Raw genomic sequence first — 22,442 nt, 5'->3', positions numbered from 1 at the left:
TGTATGTTGACAAAAATATATTGAAAATGTGCGTTACAATGGCCCCGATCTTATTATATATACGACAATTTTAGCGATTTTTAATAGTTGGTTGTGTGTAGTGAACTTTGTATAAACTTTATTACAATGGTAATTTGTTCAGCTTTCAAGTGTAAAAGGCGCAATGACAAGAAAGAGGCAGAAGTTACGTTTTATAGGGAAATAAACAGTCCCCTACACCTTTTTAGCGTTTTTTATTGAATTCGATAATTATTTTTCTGATATTATATGTACTTGATATGTACTATACGTCGATACTAGTTATGTACCTTTTGTTAACATTTTAATACGTTTTTTTCGTAATTAATTAGTATGATACCACCCGATACACCATAGGCGTAGTGAAAACATATAATATCAAAAATATAAATATCCCTTCAAGCGGCAATGTTAAGTAAAATATGTGCCACGGCACTGTTTGGAAGAATGGTCACAGTTTGGTCTCGGGTGCTATTTGTCCTTGTACTTTTTAGTCATTGATGAATATACATTATACACCCTAACCTCAGTTTTCCACTTTGAAAGCAAATGTTATTTTCGATTTTCGACTTTCAACATTCAAGTGTTTAAAACAGCAAAAGACAAGGACAAGATTTTGAATGTTGTGAGTTTTGCTGGTCATTAACGTGATTAACGTTTGTTATTGTTCTGCTATTAGACAAAGAATTCTTGGGCTATGACACTTTAGCGGCACAACTAGACTTGTGACGGCAAAAATGGAAGCAGCTACCTGCAGTCGACCGACCTAAAAACGTCATCGAAACGATAATCGGACTGTAACCAGTGTATATTTCCAAATATATACATTTTATTAATGATCCTAGCAACTCTACCAGCGTCAACAGCTACACCAGTAAGGCCTTTTTCAAGCGGCATTCGGCGATCTCCAATCGGGGCTTCGCCGATTTCCTATGTGTGTGGATGAGGAAGTCGGAGTTCGACGAACGAGCGCTTATTTCTATGTTGTTGCTATCAGAGCCCGCATGCGTGGATGGAAAGGCGAAGTCCTATCACGAGCGTTCGGTAGTTGACGAGCGCTAGGAGTTCGCTAAATGCCGCATGTGCGGTTGCGGCACAAGACGATTGAAGGACTTCCTACGTAACTCTACAGGTCAAGAGCGATTGACAGGACTTGCTCTATTAAGCGGACATAGATAAATAAATATCGATATCGAAGAGGTAGTCAATCGTTTTTCCAGGGAAAAGACCAGTTTATCGTTTAAGATTAATAATTTTTACCTGTTACTTTTTTAAAATTTTATTTTCAATTAAGATTTGAGTGAGCCCAAAGCTTTTTATTATGCTTTTTCCTAGCAGCTTTTGTACCCCCCAAGCCGAACCTCCCCGAAATTTTGGTCTAGATACGGCCCTGAATTACCGGCTACTACGTTCTTGTTTTAATAGATCAAAATTCAACAAATATAATTAGAAATTATTTTAATTGTGAGAGGCTCCCTTGTGGGACGCCTATGTACGATTACGGCGGAAACAATACACCTATCTGTGAAAAGACAAATTCGGGTAATTTGAGCTTATTTTTCCACACATTTGACACTGTCTTACCATATTGAAAATTCGCAGATTCAAAAGTATGTTAAACAAAAACAAAAACTACTAAAAACCACTGAAAAGTTCACTTCGGACTTGATTCCGACTTCAGACACACCGTAAGCTAAACGTAGTACGCTATAACGGATCAAGGGCCGTCGCGAGGGGTGGTGGGACGGACGGCTTATTTCATTCTGGAAGACTAGCAGCGACGTTTCCAATAGTTCTAGACGTTTCAGCACAGTAAACACGTCCTTTAATAGTAACGCATATATCCTCTGGTTAATAACCATATTATTACGCATGCTTCTTTAAAAATAAACTATTAATTTAATTAAGAAATTGAGATTTATTGATATCCGGTGAAGGTTTTAAAGTCACCTTTTCTACAAATCAAACTAAGTAGATAGGCGCAAATTTGAGATGTGGCAATGTCGCCTTCTCTATCTCAGTTGGTTTTTACAGTACGTAGTAACCTCCGATTGTTTGATCGGGTTAAAATGCACAATGTGATATCTGTTCTTACTAAATCTATGGTTTATATTCAATACTAGAATTCAGAAGACTAAATAAAAAATATAGGATCTTTTTTCAATGCGCAGCAGTGAACAAAACGTTTACCGGCAGCCAGAGAGCCCGCACGCTGTTCTAGAGAGCATAGTAAAAGATATATCGAAGAGCCAGCTTTCTTAAAATAATTGTTTTCCCGATGTTGCTAGCTCTCGTTACTATTAGCACTGAAAATATCCAATACCTACAATCGTACACTGATCTAACTTATCTGGTAGGAAAGTAAACAATCTTGATTGGCTATATCGCAATCGTTGATGTACAGAATATTTTATTATCTTGTCTATTTTCTAAATAAATTTTATATGTTTTAAACCGTTGTTTTTCTTAAAATCATCATCAAAAAAACAAAGATATGTGATATACAAGATATAAGTTTGGCAATCGCAAGGTTGGGCCAAAAAAAGTAAGCTGATTAATCCTTTAAATAATGATATAGTTAAATACTACTTAAACCATTAATAATAACAATCAGTACTTCTTTATTATCACTAATAACTACAAATAAGTGCTTTCATGACAATCGTTTATCTAGCCACTTATAAAAAAGATTTTTTTTATTTCCGATCACATAGATTTTAAACTTAAAGCTGAAGCAAGTAAAAATGTTTAATGTTGTTTTGTGCTTGTGTCTGTTCCTGGCCGTGATAAATGGGGCCAAAATTCTGGGGGTATTCATGACTCCGAGTTTTAGTCATCAACAAGTTTTTCAACCGGTCTGGAAAGAACTGTCTCTGAGAGGCCACCAAGTAATTGTGTACACCCCGAGTCCTTTAAACGAGAAGTCCCTTACTAATTTGACCGAATACGACTTAAATTTTAGTTATGAAGTATTTAGAAATTATAGTAATTTTGAAGATACCGACAGCGCACCAAATGATGAATTAATGCAAATACTACTTGCATGCGTCAAGGCTTCTGAAGCTCAACTTAACCACCCTTTCTTGCAAGATCTACTGAAAAATGTTAATAAAGACACATACGATTTGCTGATAGTGGAGTATTTTTGGCAGCCCTATTATGCCTTGAAAGAAATTTATAAAGTCCCTATGGTCGGACTATTGTCTTTTCCACTTTCGATCACCACAGCGGACGTCGTAGGTCTTGAGAAACACCCTGTAGTGGATCCAGAATTCTTACTGGATTTTTCGTTTGCCAAAAACTTTAAGCAGAGGTTACAGAGCTGGCTCTTTAATTGGGCGTATAGAGTATTTTTTCAATATAAAGTGACACCGATATTTGATGATCAAATTAGGAAGTATTTCGGTAATGATATGAAATCTGCAACCCAGTTGACGAACGAAGTGGAACTAGTTATTGGAAGCTCTAATTTTGCTCTAGACAACTTGAAGGCAAGAAATGGAAAATATGTTGCTGTTAGTTCTTTGCATGTTCAGCCTATTCAGCCATTACCAAAAGCAAGCCGATAAAAATTAAATAGTGATAAAATGACTAATCAATATGTTTTAAGGATTTAGGTGAATACCTGGATAAGCTGAAAACAGATGTGATTTACTTTAGTTTAGGGACCAATGTGAAGTCATCCAAAATTGCAAAGAATGTAATGGATACTATAATAAAAGTATTGGGAAGTTTACCGTATACCATCCTCTGGAAATCGGACCTAGTCAATTTGCCCAAAAATATTCATAAAAATTTCTATATTCGAAAGTGGTATCCCCAACAAGATCTTTTAGGACACGAGAAAGTAAAGCTTTTTATCACACAAGGAGGTAACAATAGTATATTATTGCATTAGCAGTAAAAATGATAATTTTTGTGATGAAACTGTTGGTTTGACACAAAAAACGATTTTTACTCCGAATAGAACATGCTTTTTATGAAACGTCACAAATAATTTTTTAAAAAAATTTAAGCGTTCCCAATAATATAAAAATAATATTCAAAAGTAATACCTTGTAAGTCTAGATCATATATACTAAGGTGGATATGTAAATCACTATGGAAACTGTCGCCAACATATCAGCGACTTCCATTTATCTTCTTTTTTTGTTGCACACGCGGTGCTTTTACTCTATTTATCCTTGTCGAGAACCTATCGTCCTAGCGCTCAATTTGCACATTAATTATGTTAAATAAAACAGCCTGACGATCAATTCACAATCTTCTTTAGAAAATAATAACAAATTACATATATCAACTTTGACAACTGCAAAACTAAAAACTAACATATATGTCAATACTACTTATCTACCTTGATATAAGGTAAAGGTAAAATCATGAATATTGTATGTTTCAAAAATCAAAGTTTTCAAACACTCCTGTTAAATAAAACAGCTTGACGATCAATTCACAATGTTCTTTTTCGTGTTGGCTTCCAGCTTACTTTGTAAAGCCTCTACCTGTAAAGCAAGGCGAGATATTTCTGACTCATCATTATTCATTCTAGTCTCTTCCTTTAATAATCTTGCTGCTAAATTTGTAAAAGTTTGCTCGCTACTCGATACTGAATCCCAGACAGTGCGAAAAGCATTAAATCTTGGAGGTAAACTATTGATTACCTTCGAGCAAATTGCACTATTGCTGATAGCTTATTTTACGTCTTTGAGCTGTCTAACTAGTAGCTCTATTGTAGATATATGCTCCGCAACTTTTCCGTTTTCGGGCATTTTATACTCATATAATTTTTGCCAAAGTAATTCTCTAGAGATTTCTGTCTTTTGCTCATGTATTGTGATCAATCTTGACCACATTTCAGCAGCATTTTCACAATTTATCAAATGTTGTATTTGATCTTGACATATTGTCGATAACAAAATAACCTGGACCTTTGAGTTTCTTCTATCCCATTCTTTCCATTCATTGGTAGTTTGATCTGAAGGTTCTGTATCCATTCCGTTTACGATTGGAAGTAAATTCTTTTTTTAAATAGAATAGTCACGCTAAATTTCCAGAGTTGAAAATTAGATCCATCAAACTTTGTAATATTTCCAGAATCAAACTTGATACTTGACGCCATCACTAGAGTTTATTTTAATACGACTTGAACGTACCGACAAAATAAACTATGTCCACGACATGACTTGAACGTGTAATACTATATCGCATGTCGTTTATGTCCAACATAAAAAGACTCAGGGCAAAAACACGCACAAAATTCATCACAGAACTTCAATACGCTGACGATTGCGCTCTAGTTGCAAAAACTGTACAGCAATTACAAGAAATGTTGAACACATATACCTGGGCATACGAGGCTTTGGGCCTTAAGCTAAACATCGACAAAACTAAAATCATGTGCACTCCCCCGGAAGATCACAACAATGCTATAAAAATCGGAGAAGAACTACTGGAATATGTAGCGGAATTTAATTATCTCGGCAGTTTGATTTCGGAAAAGGTCAATATCGACTCTGAAATTCAGCACAGGATTAGCAGCGCTTCAAGAGCATTCTGGAAATTAAAAGACAGGGTTTTTTACATAGATTTAGGAAGAACAGATATCACATTATGCATTTTAACCCGATCAAACATTCGGAGGTTGACTACGTACTGTAAAAATCAACTGAGATAGAGAAGGCGACATTGCCACATATCAAATTTGCGCCTATCTACTTAGTTTGATTTGCAGAAAAGGCGACTTTAAAACCTTCACCGGATATCAATAAATCTCAATTTCTTAATTAAATTAATAGTTTATTTTTTAAAAGCATGCGTAATAATATGTATGTTATTAACCAGAGGATATATGCGTTACTATTAAAAGACATGTTTACTGTTTAATGTGCTGAAACGTCTAGAACTACTGGCAACGTCGCTGCTAGTCTTGCAGCATGAAATGAGCCGTCCGTCCCACCACCCCTCTCGACGGCCTATGGTCCGTTATAGCGTACTACGTTTAGCTTACGGTGTGTTTGAAGTCGGAATCAAGTCCGAAGTGAACTTTTCAATGTTTTTCAGTAGTTTTTGTTTTTGTTTAATGTACTTTTGAATCTGCGAATTTTCAATATGGGTACGACAGTGCCAAATGTGTGGACAAATAAGCTCAAATTACCCGAATTTGTCTTTTTTACAGGTAGGTATTGTTTCCGCCGCGCCGTAATCGTACATAGGCGTCCCACAAGGGAGCCTTTCACAATTAAAGTAATTTCTAATTATATTTGTTGAATTTTTGATCTATTAAAACAAGAACGTAGTAGCCGGTAATTGAATTATAATTCGTCTCAATTACTACCTAACTGTTGTAGATCATAAAAATTTTGAATATAAACGTTACATTTGAAACTTTATTATAAGCCAGAAAGTGACATTTTTTCTTAAAATTGCGTCTTATTTTGGTCATTATATACGATATTCTAAAGGAATTTTGCTTAATAAATAAACAAAGGTGTTTACCCGACCTTTTTACATTTTATTAGCATTATTATATCTGCCTTCGGCCTTGTTTAGACAATTTTTTACCACCGTACAAATACATCTTCCTAGAGTTATTTGTACGGTGTGTTTAACTTTAGAATGGGACGAACTGTAAATAATTCTTAGGCTACTAGTTTTATACATACCTATGTCAAAAAAAAGCTTTTTACCTATTACGTTTTTGGTTTGTGATTTTTATTTCAATTCTTTACATAAGATGGGGGCCATTGTAACGCACATTTTCAAAATTTTTTTGTCAACATACAGGGTGACCGTCAACCGCAATACGAATATGACATTCAAACCGCAATACATATGCTTAATACAGTTCATGAAGATTAGGACATTTAACTAAAATTTGATTATCTGATGAAGCTACCTTTAAAAGTAATGGATTTGTAAATACACGTAATAGGTATTTATTATTATGCGACAGAAATCCCATACTGTAGCACACAGATTTTATACTTTTAATGATAAATGCCTTCTATTGCGAGACTAAAAGGCAATTGCCTCGTATCAGAGCCATCATAATACAAGAAGAAGACCGAAAGTCAAATATTGTCTTATATTTTCAAAAAAAAACACAATTTTCTCATTAAATATTGATTTTAGGTATAGGGAAGTTATTAATAATACAAAGATTAAACAACTATTACACAGTACTTCACAGGAAGCTATCAATTGCGAACTAACTAAATCGTTACTAATTAGGTACTAATTTTGAAAGTTCTTTTTAAGATAAAAAAGGTAAAACCTAAACTATCATTTGAGATTAAACGGGAAGTTCTAAATAATGTTGCCTATCTAAACAAGAAAAATTTATTTATAAGTTAAGTTTTATAACATTCCTAATTAAATTTGGGCGAAAAGAATATTTCTGTTTGCTGTAGGTAATTTTCTCAGGGAAAATACGTAAATAAAAATGACTTTTTAAGTCAAAAAAAGTCAAAAGGACAAGTTATTCCAAAAAAGGACTGTCCTTTTCAAAAAAGGACAAGTGGCAACCCTAGGTATTTCTGGAATGGAAATTTAATGGCAAATCTACAACTTTGGTTTGAAAATATGTTCCGGCCACCTGTGTTTACAAAAATGTCTAATATGTGCCTAAATGCCTCCATATTCTGAAAAAAAAATTGAAAGAAAAGTCACCAACCACAAACCTAATATAGAACTGTTTTGGAAGCCTGAGTCACCCTGTAAATATCCAAAAGTAACTGAAAGGTTATATAGAAGTAACTGAAAGTTTAAATTGAAAATCGACGTTGGAGTAATTTTCGAAAACTACTAACGTTTCAACATAAGTATATGTGGGATATTAATTGTATTATTATATTAGACCTTATAACAAAACTCATCTGACGAAAAAGTGTTAATGTAGTATATTAATATGGAGTAAAAATTTTACTAATTAATTTACTTTTAGTTTACTAATTAAACTCGCTCCAAAAAACGATACGCCACTGGCCATTAGAACAATCCCAAATGCGCCTAGTTGCCGGGGTCGGAAATTTTAGACTTCTCTGTCTCTTCTGTCCTTGTTTGACACATTGGAATGTTTGATACACTACCAACGAGTATTTATGAATGAGATGTTCGGTCTATCTTTATAATGTCTTTGGTTTTTTACAACCATGACCTGAGCACAAAAACGAAACTTGCAGTGTACCGAGCAATAATAATCCCCACCATGTTATATGGGAGCGAAACCTGGGTGCCGTACCGCCGACACATGAACGCATTAAACAAGTTGCAACAGAGACACCTTAGACAACTCTTAAGAATCAAATGGTTCCATCACGTCTCAAACGTATCGGTTCTTGAAAAAGCTAACTGCGAGAGTATTGAAGTCATGGTTACAAAATCCCGACTAAGATGGGCTGGTCACGTATGCAGAATGCAAGAAAACCGCATACCAAAATCACTGCTTTACGGTGAGCTTGTAGACGGTAAGAGGAGGCCAGGTGGACAACTCAAAAGGTACAAGAACATTTTCCACGAAAACTTAAAGGGGATTAATGTGCAGAATGAGTGGGAAGTAGCCGCTCACAATAGAACTCAATGGAGAAGAATTGCAAACTCAGTTAACAGCGAGAACGAAAAAGTTAAGAGGCAACAAAGCAATGAGATTTTTGAATGTCCGGAGTGCGTTAGACAAATAACATCACGTATTGGGCTTTTCAGTCACAGAAAGGCTCATGAAAGAAAACGCCTTGCGTGACCATCTTCTGATGCGTGTCAAATACTCGTCAGCGAGTAATAGCAGTATAGTATATCGCGACCGAACAGGCTGCCCTTACAAACTTGAAAGTCCCGTGTCTGGGCCAATAACCTGTTAAATAAAACAGCCTGACGATCAATTCACAATCTTCTTTAGAAAATAATAACAAATTACATATATCAATTTTGACAACTGCAAAACTAAAAACCAATATATATTTCAATACTACTTCAATCAACCTTGATATAAGGTAAAGGTAAAATCATGAATATTGTATGTTTAACAAATTTTAAAAATTTAATTTGTAAAATACATATATTTGAACAATAAATTGATTCCTAGGAAACTTAACCAGAATGTATGCATGTGGTTTAATATAAATACATACAAGTACAACTGAATACTTTACTTGCCTATGAAAAGAGTTTCATAGTCATTTTTACGAATATTTAGAAAGTCCAACGAAAAAAAAATGGAAATAGGTATAATTCCACAAACTTAAAATTAATTCCTCACTGAACACACTTGAATCCTTGCCAAAAAAAACATATAAAAAAAATAAAAATTAATAAATAATAATATAATAATTAATATTAATTTAATTTTTTCATTTTTATATAAAAGCGGTCGATAAAAGAATAATTAATACAATTTTTGAGAAGCCAAACCTATTGAAAGTTTCGTAAGTGCAATAAAGAAGGTTTGATAGTGGCATGTCGGGATGTTGGAGACATATTTTTAATGCTAAACTTATGGCGTTGATTTATCTACGTAAGTATATATTATGATCTAGGTTTGTAAGTAACTATATATCGAGAAATTATAGTTACGCTCGTTGTATTTCACACTTTATGTCAGTTTAATAATATATTTTGGTGCTTTTATGCTTAGGCATAAAAGTGCTTTACTTTTATTCTTAAGCTTTAAAATGTCTTTTTTATATATTGTCAATCACCTTGCAAAAATTAATACTTTTGTGATTTTTGAAAAAAAAATGTTTTGCAGTTTTGCAAAATTTAACTTTTTCCGTGTATTTTATTTATGTTTAATAAGTTGTACATTTAGAATTTTTTTCTCACTATCCATACCGTTATGAAGCTCTATTGTATTGCAATTCTTGGCCCAATTTACTAAATAAAAGTTAATTCCTTATTACTTTACTTATTAGGTTGTCAATCTATTGACGAAGCTATGGATAGAGGTGTTCCTATGTTAATAATGCCAGTGTTTGGAGATCAGCCTGCTAATGCTGATAAATGTGTCAATAAAGGCATTGCCGAAATGGTCAATATTTACGATTTTACCGAAGAAGAGTTTCGAATAAAATTGAGCATGCTTTTGACTACTTCATCGTAAGTATAAGTCTGATCTTAATAAATATTATAGTATTAAAAATTAAGCGCATAGAATATGCTTGACATTATAAATCCTTAACTCTAGGGGTTATACGGGGTGAGTGTTAAATAAGTGCAAATATTTTCAGGGCGGTTCAGGCAATCTCGATAAAAGAAACATATTTTCTCTTTACCGTTTTTCAAATAAGTCCAAATTAACCAAGTTATTTAAGTTTAAAGATTTAAAAAAAATTGTGTGTGCACTATGTGCGCATATTTGAAGTGAAACTTCTTACTAACAGCTATTAAATTGGAGGATTTGAAGGACCTGTTTGAAAAGCTGTACATTTTCTGTTTCCCCAATAGCCTGCAAATTTTGTAGAATACCCAAAATACACACTTTTATGCAAATGCCTAATAATGGCAACGCTTAAATTTATTTAAGAAGAGAAAAAATTTTGAACATATACAACAATTCGTATTTATAGTGGTTTACAGTAATTTTGTTAAATTATACGAATATTCTCGTTAATTATTGGTCTGAAATAAATATGACGATGTCATCCATTGAAAATGCGAGTTGCTTAACTCTAATAATTTTAATTCTGAGCTAGCATATGAGCTTTAATGCTTTACCTAGACCGAGTAGCATGAAAATTTACTTCCTAGCATACAGCTTTGCGCAGTGGCATTATCGTAACCAATGAGGTTTATCCGAGGTGCGATTATTACTGGGAGACGTTTGTGAAACATTTAAAAAGTTCATATTGGTTAAAGCGGCACCCCCCTCCTCGTGGGCTCCTAGTGGACAACGACGGGTAGGCTATAAGTCGATCTATTAGAACTCTAGAACGCACTAAGCTCCTACCTACGGCTAAGAGGTGTTAAGGTGGGTGTAGGGGTACACCCACCCGTGGGCGATTTGGAAAAGTAAACCAACAAGTCATTAAAGAAGAAATTTATAAAACCAGATAACACCCGAAAATCAAAATCAAGTGTATGGAAACAGTTTGTTGAATTTTGTGATGAAAAGTCGTATAATATTCATGAGTGTATGTGTGTAGTACAGCTGGCTACTATACTGGAGGACTATGCATTTAATATGAAAAAGAAAAATTTTGAAGATTATAAGGAAACTGTGGTCAAAGTGATGTGGAACTCTACTGCTAAGCAGTTGCAAGAAATTTATTACGAAAAATATAAAATAAAATTTAATCCGTTTTCTGATGTGGAATTTGTGACCGCCAGAGCTGCACGCGATGCTAAGCGCAAAATACTACAGAGAGATTCAGCAAAAAGAAAAGTGAGTGCTTAAGCCTTAACCAGTGACGAATACAGCAAAATTATTGAAATGTGGTATGAAAATACTCCAGATGGGTTGCAGCGTAAATTTTTTCATATAGTTTCACATGAGCTGGCATGGAGAGGAGGGGAAGGACATGTATCCAATACTTCAAAGAAGAAACTGATAATTTCGGAAACTCAAAAGGTCGGATAGAATATAATCCAATTTTCTCTAAAACCACACAAGGTGGTTCTAAAAAACTGTCGGATAGTAAATGGTTGATTAGAAATTTCGAAAATCCACAAATGTGTCCGGTTCGCTTGTTTAGAAGGTTGATGGAAAGGGTTCACTTCTTTTTTCAAATATATCAGATCTTCTTAACACCAAACCCATACTGAATCAACCCAATTGAAAGGATGGTACAAGAATAGCCCAGTGAGGATAAGAACATTGTATCTTCATGGTTTAAATCAGCAGCTTCAGATATAGGAATTGACACTAAAAAGTTAAAATAACCAATCATTCTGTTAAGAGCAACAGCTGTTTAAATTTGGCCAAGAAAGGAGTTGGTGAACAACAGCTCATTAAAATTACTGGACATAGTAATAGTCAGTATTGAATCCATGAGGAGCATTTCATCAAGAACTAGCCAGTTCAATCATGATCCAGAGCACAATGCAACATAAAGACAGAAAATACCCAGATTCAAACCACCAATTCAAGCCAGCCTACAAGACATTTAACATAATTGAGGGATTAATATTAATAAAACCTATAATTACTATGGATGTGTTTCGTTATTATTATTGCTATATTAGCTCGATATCATTAAAAGATTTGGACATTGAAGATAATTCAACATGAAATTAAATTGGACAAAAAAATCATTATATATATTCATCATATTTCGTTAAATAGGAAAATACCAGCTTTCAGTTAAATAAAGGCGGCAGAACTATATTTTTTAGAACATGGCAATTTCGAAGAAATTCATATTTAGGTATATCTAACATATTTCCTTAAATAAAAAAAATATGTTGAACCTTAGTTACATCAAATGCTAATTATTTGAATTTATAGACATTGTATTTGAGTTTCACATTATGATTTAGATCTTATGTTTACCTTTTCAACTGTCAGAAAATTTCCACTAAAGTTTCCTTTGGAGATTTAAAAAATTTCCGGAAATTATTTCAGTTTGAATGATAAGGCGAGTTAAAGCATGTTATTGGTTGAAAAGTAGAGGTGTGAAATTTTCTCGTTAATTATTGGTTTGAAATAAATATTGACGATTTTTCCTCCAATGAAAATGAATCAGTTGAAACGGGGGATTCTAATATACATTAATTTACATGTCTAGCATATGAGCTTTAATGCTTTACCTAGACCGAGTAGCATGAAAATCTTCTTCCTAGCATACAATCAGAGGATATTGGTACCCAGGAACAGTATACAGTTTATTAAAATGCTTTTTTTAGCTTTAAATTAAATGTTTTTTAGTGTTTGCACGATCCTTCCCACTTTTTTTTCTCGTTAGCTCGTGAGACAAGGCATGTTCAAGGTCGAAGCAGCGGCGGACTAGGGGGGAGGGGGCGGAAGGGGCGGTCCGCCCCGGGCCCCGTCTTCTAGGGGGCCTCCGAATCTTAATAAGTAATTTTTTATTCAACTGGCAAACAAGGCCAATATGTGTTCAGTAGTTATAAAGCAGTTTGTATGTGGAGTATGCAAACCATCCGAAGTATACGCCAACTATAAACAGTATAAATGGAAGCAGATATTTACTTAATTATCAATGTTCAGGCTCCAGTAATTGTCAATGGCATTTTCTATTTAGGAAATTAAATCAAAGGGGTAATTTTCTGTTTTTAAAATATCGAATAATTATTATTCTTTATATATTTTGAGACTGAATTTATTTATTTTAGTTTTTAAGTTATTTTTCAATGGTTTCATTATATATTTTTACTGAATAAACATTTTAAATTACAACCAATGCACATCATATATAACTTGTATTCTAGCTTCATTACTGATGATGAGCAGTGAAGTCTTTAGTATATGGGGGCCACGGGCCTGAGACAGCGAAGGGGCCCCTCGGTTCTTGGAGGACTTACAAAATCGCGATATTTTTACGTGGCATTTCAAGGGTATTTCCCTGGAAGCATTTTTAAGAAAAAAATATTTAAGATTTTTGGACGAAAAAAACTACCTGTCAAAAAAATTGTACAGCCTATTTAAAAAAAAAACAGCGCAAAGCTAGCTTGGACATGATGATCGATAATATACTGTCATAGGCTACTGGTTAAAATCAAGAAAAACATACGCTTTAAAGCTAAATCTTAAATAACTTAGAAACGATTTATTTTAGGTACAGGAACATGTATAGTCAAAAAGTAACAAATTTTAAAAACGAAAGTAACGAAAGCCTTTTCACGAGTTAAATAAAAGGCTGTACTTAAACTGCCGTTAAACGGTAGCTTACTAAAATGCCGTTAATAGGTATGACGTCGTTGATGTGACGCACTCGATGGCTTTATGAAATATAGGAATTTTATAAGGACTAACCAACGCTATCCACCCCACCAAATAACCAACTTAATCAACGCAACTAACCTCCACACTGATAAAAAATATAAAAAACAAATATAAATTTGTAAAAATCAACCAACCCCACCAAATAACCAACTAACCAATGAATTAACACCCTCCAAATAACCACGCTAACCATCCCGCCAAATAACTAAACCAATCCAACTAAAAAGAGTGAAACCAATGCAATAAGATCACGCTATAAGCAAAAAAAACATAAAAAAAGTCTTGGTCGGCGTGAGATTTGAACCACGGACCATTCGCTTACAAAGCGATAGCCTCAGCCACTGACCCACAGGTGCCCTTGCAGAATGCTTAAGGCTAGGCATTACTTTCCGCCGACATGAACGACGTCACAGTATCTATTAACGGCATTTTAGTAGGCTACCGTTTAACGGCTGTTTAAGTACATCGTAAATAAAAAAGTGGATTTCCATTTGAAAAAAAAATGATTTATGGTAATGTTTTAATCGCTCTATTCCATGACAGCTGCCGCCATTATTATATGACATTTGGACAATTTAATTTTTGACATAGATAGCCACGTGTCTTCTCTTTATGGTACAGTGGCTGTGGCAATCACTAAATTTGACGTTTAGGCTATATACATATTTTTGACAGGCAGTTTTTTTCCTCCAAAAATTATAAATATTTTTTGTTCTCAAAAATGGTTAACGTTAGGTATAGAGTGTTTAATATCAAAGTTCATAAAATTTTACAGAGAGTATGAGAGTATGTAATAAAAAATGGGGTCACCCATTTTAAAAAAATTTGTTGTCAACTTCCGGTACTTGTGAAACAATGATATGCACTTTGTATGCACAAAATCTCGTATCTAGATATTGTAGTTCTCTAGAAACTTCTAACGCAGGCTCAGCCTGGGACACCCTGTATAAATACTTGAATTTTGCCAACCATTATACATACGTCATTCAATTTTTACAAAATGTGCATTAGAAGTTATCATTATCTAAACAGACCGGGGGCCACATTTAGCTTCGCCGCCCCGGGCCTCCGAAGGGCTTAGTCCGCCACTGGGTCAAAGCCATCACTACACGTTGAGTTTTGGTCTGTATCGAAGAACTGTGCAGTTCAAATCTCTCAGAAATCGTTGCGTGTAGGACCCCCTTTACCGTGCCGTAACTGTGGTAATATCAGAGATTAAGAAATTATACAGTGGGAAAATTTGCGGTGAACAGGCAATTTATAAAATTTTCTAAAATATATAGGAAAATTTAAAAGTGTTCCTGGGTGTCGAAATATACCACCTCTGAAAATATTAGCACTTATTTAAGACTCAACCTGGATATATCTGGCCCTATTTGGTACAATTAATATTATATATCGCTGTTTCATAAACAGCAATATTCATTATGGGCACGTGTGATTATAGCTTGGATTCACTTAAGAGGAAATGTTTTTTTAATTAGCACTCGATATTGTATCAATGTATCTCAACATCATTGTTAGATTTTTTTTATCTATTACATATAACTTACATCAAAAATTATCTTTTGCCCTCTGACGTGAACATACTCGTATCTAAGTCGTAGGGTTTCAGAATTTGTAAATTTTTTAGATATCACTTATTACACAATAAGGATAGGTATTTTATTTGTTTGTTTTGGATAGCACGTGTTTTCTATTGAAGATTGAAATACTTCCTACGAGTTTGTTTAGTTTATTAAATAAGTAACTGTTAACTTATAAAAAATAATCAAAAAGTCTAATAATAAAATAAAACTAGACCTAATCTATACTAACATATAAAATCCTTAAGTGACTGACATACTGATTAATCACGATCCTGCTCAAACCACTCAACGTAAGAAGCTCAATTTTGGCATACAGGTTGATTCTAGGGTGTAGAGGTTCGATAAGGGATTTTTCGAAATTCCAGTTCCAAGAGTGTGAAACCACCCCTCAAATATTACAATGTTTTTTATTTAAAAAACGGTCAAGTTTTCGAAAAACCGCTGAAACACGTATGTTTATTTTGTTTTTTTTACATATTTTAAGATTTTTTAAAAATGTATACAGGGTGTTTCGAAAAATCTGGTCATTGATTAATCACGATCCTGCTTAAAGTGCTTAACGTAAAAAGCTGATTTTTGGAAAACAGATTGACTTTAAGGTGTAGAGGTTCGATAAAAAGGGATTTTTCGAAACTCGAATTCTAAGGGGGTGAAACTATCCCTCAAATATTAAAATACTTTTTATTTCAAAACCGGTGAGTTTTTCGGAAAAACTCTTAAACACGTATATTTTATTTTGTTGTTTTACAAATTTTAAGATTTTTTATAAATTTATACAGGGTGTTTTATAAAATATGACCATTGAGTCATCACGATTCTGCTTAAACTGCTTGACGTTTAAAGCTGATTTTTGGCAAACGGATTGACTGTGGGCTGTAGAGGTTCGATAAGGAGGGGTTTCTCGAATCTCAAATTCCAAGAGGGCCCACGCCCGTCAATATTACAATATTTGTTATTTAAAAAACGGTTAGTCTTTCGGGAAAACGCTATGGACAAGCATAATTTATTTGTTTTTTTTACATATTCTGAAATTTTTTAAAAAATCATACACGGTGTTCCAAAAAGATGGCTAATTTCTTAACCACGATTCTGCTTAAACTGCTTGACGTAAAAAGCTTTTTTATTAAAAAAGCAAACGGATTTTTCGAAAGTCAAATTTCAACGAGATGAAACTAACTACCCCTCAAATATTACCAAGTTATATAATAATATCGCCATATTGTAAGTAATTTGTAGCTAAATATGTTGAATTTTTAGTGTCTCTTTCTAAATTAAAAATGAAAGTTTCCTTCTGTTTATTATACCAGGAAAAACAAAATGTTGATATTTTGGTAAAAGTTTGAACCACTTTGTGGAATATGTTAACAAAGCAAGGAATTTAAAAATCCTTTTATCATCTAGTGTCATCTTTCCTCGATAGTTCCTTCTTTTGGTTCATCTCAGTAGCTTTATTTTTTTGGAGATATCCACTTTTGAAAAAGACATTCATATTTTTTCGTAATTTTTAAATTAAAACCATGCCTTTGCTTTTGGTTCTAGTTAACAGATTTGTAAAATAATTTTTATAATTTATGTAGTGTCACTGTCATTGGAAAATATTATTATTCTCTGTTGGGCAGTTACTATAGCAGATATGGTTTAAGTCCAGAAGTTATATCCGCTATAGTTGCTTTAAATTGGTAGAGATCAAAATTATATCGCTAGAGATTTAAGTGTGATTGAAGCCGGGGGGAGGGTTATGTTAGGTTAGATTACTCGGTATTAGCACAGATTAGGTATACTATATGTATACAGATAAAAATATTGTCCCTAATTCGTAATACGAAAATTGTTTTTTATGACGGTGAACAAACGAGTAAAATTTCCTGCGCGCAAAAACAAACTCGCGTTTAAACAGCGTAATAAATGGGTCGGTGAGGCGCTATGCACAATTTTAGAGACCATAAGTGGGCGTGCTATGTGCGCAAACTAGTAACCTAACTAGGGCGCGACTCAGAAAATTGGAACCACGAAAAACAATGCTTTTGACGATAAGTTTATAATCTATATAATCTGTGGTATTACAGTGCGTCTGTCCGTTCTGTAGCTTCGTAATATCCGTGAGAGGGGAAACGATATTTTCTCGATGTTTTTCGTAAAAAATTAGACGACGCGTCCCATCAATAAAAATTCGACAAATTTGCAAGTAGCCAATAAAATGAGCAGGCGGAGCGATTTGCGGTGACGTACTCGTCAAGTCGACGTATAAAATATATTGCTGTTTATTTAAATGTTTTTTGTCCGCATTCGTTTCACAGACACAGATCCAGCAGACGTACTGTAGTAATAATTTCCTTATATGTTTTTGTTATATCCTTCAATCAACCGGTAACTTTGTAATATTTTATAGTTACAAAAAATTTCGAAAAAATGTTTGAAAGAAAATATCTGCAACAAAAATAAATTAATGGTTATAATCTAGTCAAAACTAATTTACATTAAATTACATACATTTGCAGGTACAAATCCAACATAATACAACAAGGGAAAATAGTGAGAGACCAGCCATTGCCAGCAGTGGACACAGCAATATTTTGGATTGAATACGTCATCAGGCATAAAGGGGCGTCCCATTTGCAACCGGCAACTTTAACGCTGCCTTTCTATCAGTATCATTTATTAGACGTTTATCTTTTTGTCGCTTTCGTCCTTTATTTGTTCATTTATATAAGCAAAAAGGTTATTTTTGGCGTATTGAAATTGTTCAAATTAAATACAAAACAAAAAATAGCATAATGTAAGGTCTCAAATGTCTAGTTATTGCCTAGAAATATTTCCTCTAAATAGGCAAAATTATATTTTAATATAAGCCGTCATGAAAGAAGTTTTATGATGTGCCTAGTTAATAAGGTTTTTTATACAATTTTCGAAAGTTTATAGTATTTTGTGAGTCTAAGGATCTTAAAAATAGAGATAAAATATAAAAACGTTGTTTTTTTAAATAACATATTGTTTATAACTAATAATTCACACTTTTTGAATTAATTTTTGTTGTGTGGAAAAAACAAAAAAATCTGTTGACAAACTACCTAGCAATAAATTTGTTTGTTAATTATTTTTGAATTTTTCTTTTATTGATCAACGTATTTTTAACAGACAATATCAATAAAACACTATATAAAAATATCATATATGTATGTATTGCTTTGTCGTACATTATTTTTTTATTAAATGCAAGTTCAATATTTTTTATTATTGTTTTTTTAACAAAACCAACCTTTTAAAATAGTTTGACTTGATGACATTTTATTTAGAACAGTACTAAATTTTAATGTATCTCATAAATAAAATATTGAAATACAGTGGTGTGGTATAAATAATATTATACGATAATTTTTTAATGGCTCTCGAAAAATTACAACATTAAATAAATTGTATGTGCACTACGTGAAGTGAAACTTCTCACTAACAGCCATTAAATTGAAATATTTGAAGGATATGCTTGAAAAAGTGTAGTTTGAAATGTTGAAAAAGTAATAAATTAAAAATTAATAAATAATTTGATTCACTTTCACAAAATTTGTATTAAAATGACCGTCTGTCCGTCTGAGGACTCCATTCGGGTACCACTTGCCGAATTTGGTTCCAATATCCCCATAATTAAGAAAAATCCTGATGATTTCGTTTCGAAACGTCAAAGGCGTCATCCTGTAGCCCGTCCCCAATTATGCCGAAATCGACCCACATTTTTCTTCAATATCAAATCCTTAGTCTCCTCCTGATGAAAATGTAAACGAAACGTCGTATCCATTTTTTCAGGGTAGGACCGTGTGCACCGTCCGTCGCTTGGTAGGACCGAGTGCATCGTCACATAGCCAACCCATCAAATTTGGTCGCGATCGGACGACATCAATCTATGACGTTTCTTACGTCAAAACTGTTGATGTATACAATTCTTAAGCTGGATTGATAAACTCGGGAGTTGAGGTTCAGTTGCCGTTCAAAATGTTCAACGCTATGAAATGAACGCGCGCATTTATAAAGTCAGTTGGTCGAAAAGTTGGCAGTTCGTTTTACGTTCAACGGAGTTCAAAGATGGTCAATGTTTATGTCGGCAGTTGCGGGCAGTTGGCGAGGTTTGGCGACAGCCAATGAATAAGCGCCTGTCGATCACGTGAAGCACAGTACGCCGTGGCATTGGAAAATGACTCTTATTGTTGTTTCATTATTTCTGTTAATGTAATGTTTATATTTTGCGTAATCGTGGATTACTGTGTTTGGTTTAGTGTGTTTCTGTGTTTGAACTTTGAGAAATACCAAAAGTATTTTTAAATCGAAAGAAAAACATTCGAAATTTTCACAATTCCAAACCTAACCGACAACCGAAACTGACAGTTTATAAATGCAAAAATATTGAACCTCAACTGCCGCGAACATACAACTGCAACTGAACCTCAACTGAACGCCAACTTCCGAGTTTATAAATCCAGCTTTATAGTTGTAAACGCAGCATTATATGTATAATAGGTGTGAACCCTCCTTTAGTTACCGGTCACAAGAATATGTATTGTCAATAGAAAATAGCGCGAATGAAAGTTCTCATGTTCACATTTTTTTTCAATAATAAATTTTATCTAAATTGAATCGTGTTTGATATCCTGAATCTCGAGATCTATGTCCGCAGTTTTTCAGGTTATGGGCCCAGTATAGTGCAGATCGGGTATTTAGGAAACACAGGAAAGATTTAGAGGTTAAACAGTAATGCGTGGAAAAAGAAAAATGTCGGGAAGCGCAGGAAATGTGATAAAACCTTTCGATGGCAATGGATCGATGGCAGAAGAACAAAGACAAAAATGTAATTTAACTCCAGAAGTAGGAAGTTCTGCATCTTTTTATGGTAATAACGAGAACAAGAATAAGAAGAAAACAGCGAAGAAGAAATGTCCTTTTAAATGCTATCTATGTGGGAAAGTTGGTCACAAAAAGGTGGACTGTTTCAAGAATAAAAAGGAAAGCCAGAAAGCGAATTTAGCTGAAGAAGAAAATCAATGTAAAAATGAGGTAAGCTTTATTAGCTGTGTTCTGATGAAAGTAGAACTAAATTGAATAGCCACAATCCTTTAAAATTCGTAGTAGAAGTAAGGTTGCACAAACCATTTAATAACAGAACAGTTTTTTTGCAGGGCAATTTCTAATGAATAAAAAGAATGTTAACCACTCAATAAAAGTCACCAAGGCTGGAGAACCTGTTATAGCCAACTATGAAGGTACTCTTCATTTAATTTCACAGAATGGTCAGAAAATAAAATTAGGAAATGTTTTTCTTTGTAAAAATTTAACTCATAATTTATTGTCTGTTAAAAAGATGGAATCCAAAGATTTAAAAATAATATTTCAGAACAAACAAGTTATTATAAGCAAAAACGATAATATTATTCTAAGAGGGAAGCTGGAAGGGAATTTGTACATACTAAATTTAAATTTAAATCAAACAGAATTTGATAGTAAAACAAATTTGGTAAAGACGATAAATGAAAAAGATTTATGGCACAAGAGAATGGGACACTCTTCAAAATATACGTCAACCAGTATTTGTGATGTTTGTCTAGAAGCAAAACAAACAAGAAAGCCTTTTAAGAAATTATCTGATGAGAGGAAAGCGAAAAATATTTTCGAATGTATATCCAGTGATGTTTGTGGTCCATTAAATCCAAGGTCACATGATGATAAAAAGTATTTCATTTCTTTCATTGATCATTACTCTCATTTTTCTGTGGTATATTTCATGCAAAATAAGAGTGAACCATTCTAGAAATTTAGGGAATATATTGCCATGGTGGAAAATCAATTCCAGAAATTACCATCAAACAGACTTAGATGTGACAATGGTGGGGAATACATATCATATGAGATGAAAAACTACTGTAAACAAAAAGGAATAAAACTTGAATATACCATACCTAGAACACCTGAGCAAAATGAAGTAGTAGAACGATTTAATCGAACTGTGTTAGATAAGGCCAGATGTTTAATTTTTCAAGCAAATATGGACAAAATATTTTGGCAAGAAGCTGTGGCAACAGCAGCTTATCTTATTAATCGAACCCCAAGTTCAACATTACCAGACGACGTTGTACCAGCACAAATTTGGTTTGGACAAAAGCCTGAACTATCGAAAATAAAAATATTTGGATGTTTATCCTATGTACATATTCCAGCTGAAAACAGACACAATAAATTTGACAAGAGAAGTCAGAAAATGTATCTAATAGGATATACAAATAATGGCTATCGTCTTTGGAATCCATAAGAAGAAAGAATCTTAGTTACTAGGAATGTAATATTTGACGAAACAAAAATATTTGGAACTCGTAAGCAACAAGAAAAAGTTACAATTCATGATGATGATGTGACAGATGCTGAAGATAATGACTCAGAAAGCATCAATTCTAATCAAGAAGACCCTGAAGTAGAAAACTATGAAGACATAGTGAACAAAAGTGAAAGACCAAGAAGAACAATACAAGTATCTAAACATTTTGAAGATTATGACTTAAATTATGACAACTCTAGTGACAGATATGATGAAGGAATGATAGCGTTATTCATAGAAAGTATTGACTCTCCACAAAAAAACTTCAAGGATGCCATGTCACAAGGTTGGAAAGAAGCTATACAAAATGAACTAGCAATGAAGTGCAATCAACAAAAACGATACTTGGGAAGTGATAAAAAGACCTACGAATGTGAAAGTAATTGACTCAAGATGGGTTTTTAAACAAAAAAACTTAAGTGATGGTACAGTGGTTAAGAAGGCTCGTCTTGTAGCAAGAGGTTATCAGCAAGGACAGTATAACAACATAGATGTATACTCACCTGTAGCAAGAATGATGTCCATACGTGTACTTCTATCACTGAGTTTAGAGAAAAATTTGTGTATCAATCAACTTGACTTTAAGTGTGCG

The 22,442-nt window shown here is 33.6% G+C and overlaps 2 protein-coding genes and 1 non-coding gene across 3 annotated transcripts; all 3 read left to right on the top strand.

Annotated features, from left to right (window-relative positions):
• Positions 1–2,715: 2,715 nt before the first annotated feature.
• Positions 2,716–18,400, top strand: LOC115888248 (UDP-glucuronosyltransferase 1-5-like). The gene is made up of 4 exons (XM_030907913.1): positions 2,716–3,575; positions 3,629–3,890; positions 9,924–10,107; positions 17,997–18,400. The coding sequence occupies exons 1-4, from the start codon at positions 2,763–2,765 to the stop codon at positions 18,271–18,273; spliced, it is 1,536 nt and encodes a 511-aa protein (XP_030763773.1). The 5' UTR covers positions 2,716–2,762; the 3' UTR covers positions 18,274–18,400.
• LOC115888280 lies at positions 10,764–10,927 on the top strand. Its single transcript, XR_004051227.1, has one exon. It is a non-coding gene; the product is annotated as a U4 spliceosomal RNA (small nuclear RNA).
• Positions 18,401–20,256: 1,856 nt separating the features above from the next.
• On the top strand, positions 20,257–22,237 carry LOC115888206. The gene is made up of 2 exons (XM_030907840.1): positions 20,257–20,538; positions 21,854–22,237. Exons 1-2 carry the CDS (start codon positions 20,257–20,259, stop codon positions 22,235–22,237), a joined length of 666 nt encoding a protein of 221 aa, XP_030763700.1.
• Positions 22,238–22,442: the final 205 nt, after the last annotated feature.

This window comes from Sitophilus oryzae, unplaced genomic scaffold (assembly GCF_002938485.1).
Source record: "Sitophilus oryzae breed Bouriz unplaced genomic scaffold, Soryzae_2.0 scaffold_690_pilon_pilon, whole genome shotgun sequence".
NCBI classification, from domain to species: Eukaryota; Metazoa; Arthropoda; class Insecta; order Coleoptera; family Curculionidae; genus Sitophilus; species Sitophilus oryzae.
This window is presented reverse-complemented; position numbering and strand designations above follow the sequence as displayed.

Bases quoted from the DNA above. Each gene is read 5' to 3' on its own strand.
- LOC115888248 (XM_030907913.1), top strand. From the start codon at position 2,763: ATGTTTAATGTTGTTTTGTGCTTGTGTCTGTTCCTGGCCGTGATAAAT. The intron at 3,891-9,923 runs GTAACAATAGTA...TTTACTTATTAG, and splicing joins GCTTTTTATCACACAAGGAG to GTTGTCAATCTATTGACGAA. The intron at 10,108-17,996 runs GTAAGTATAAGT...ATACATTTGCAG, and splicing joins ATGCTTTTGACTACTTCATC to GTACAAATCCAACATAATAC.
- LOC115888206 (XM_030907840.1), top strand. From the start codon at position 20,257: ATGTCGGGAAGCGCAGGAAATGTGATAAAACCTTTCGATGGCAATGGA. The intron at 20,539-21,853 runs GTAAGCTTTATT...GGAACTCGTAAG, and splicing joins AAAATCAATGTAAAAATGAG to CAACAAGAAAAAGTTACAAT.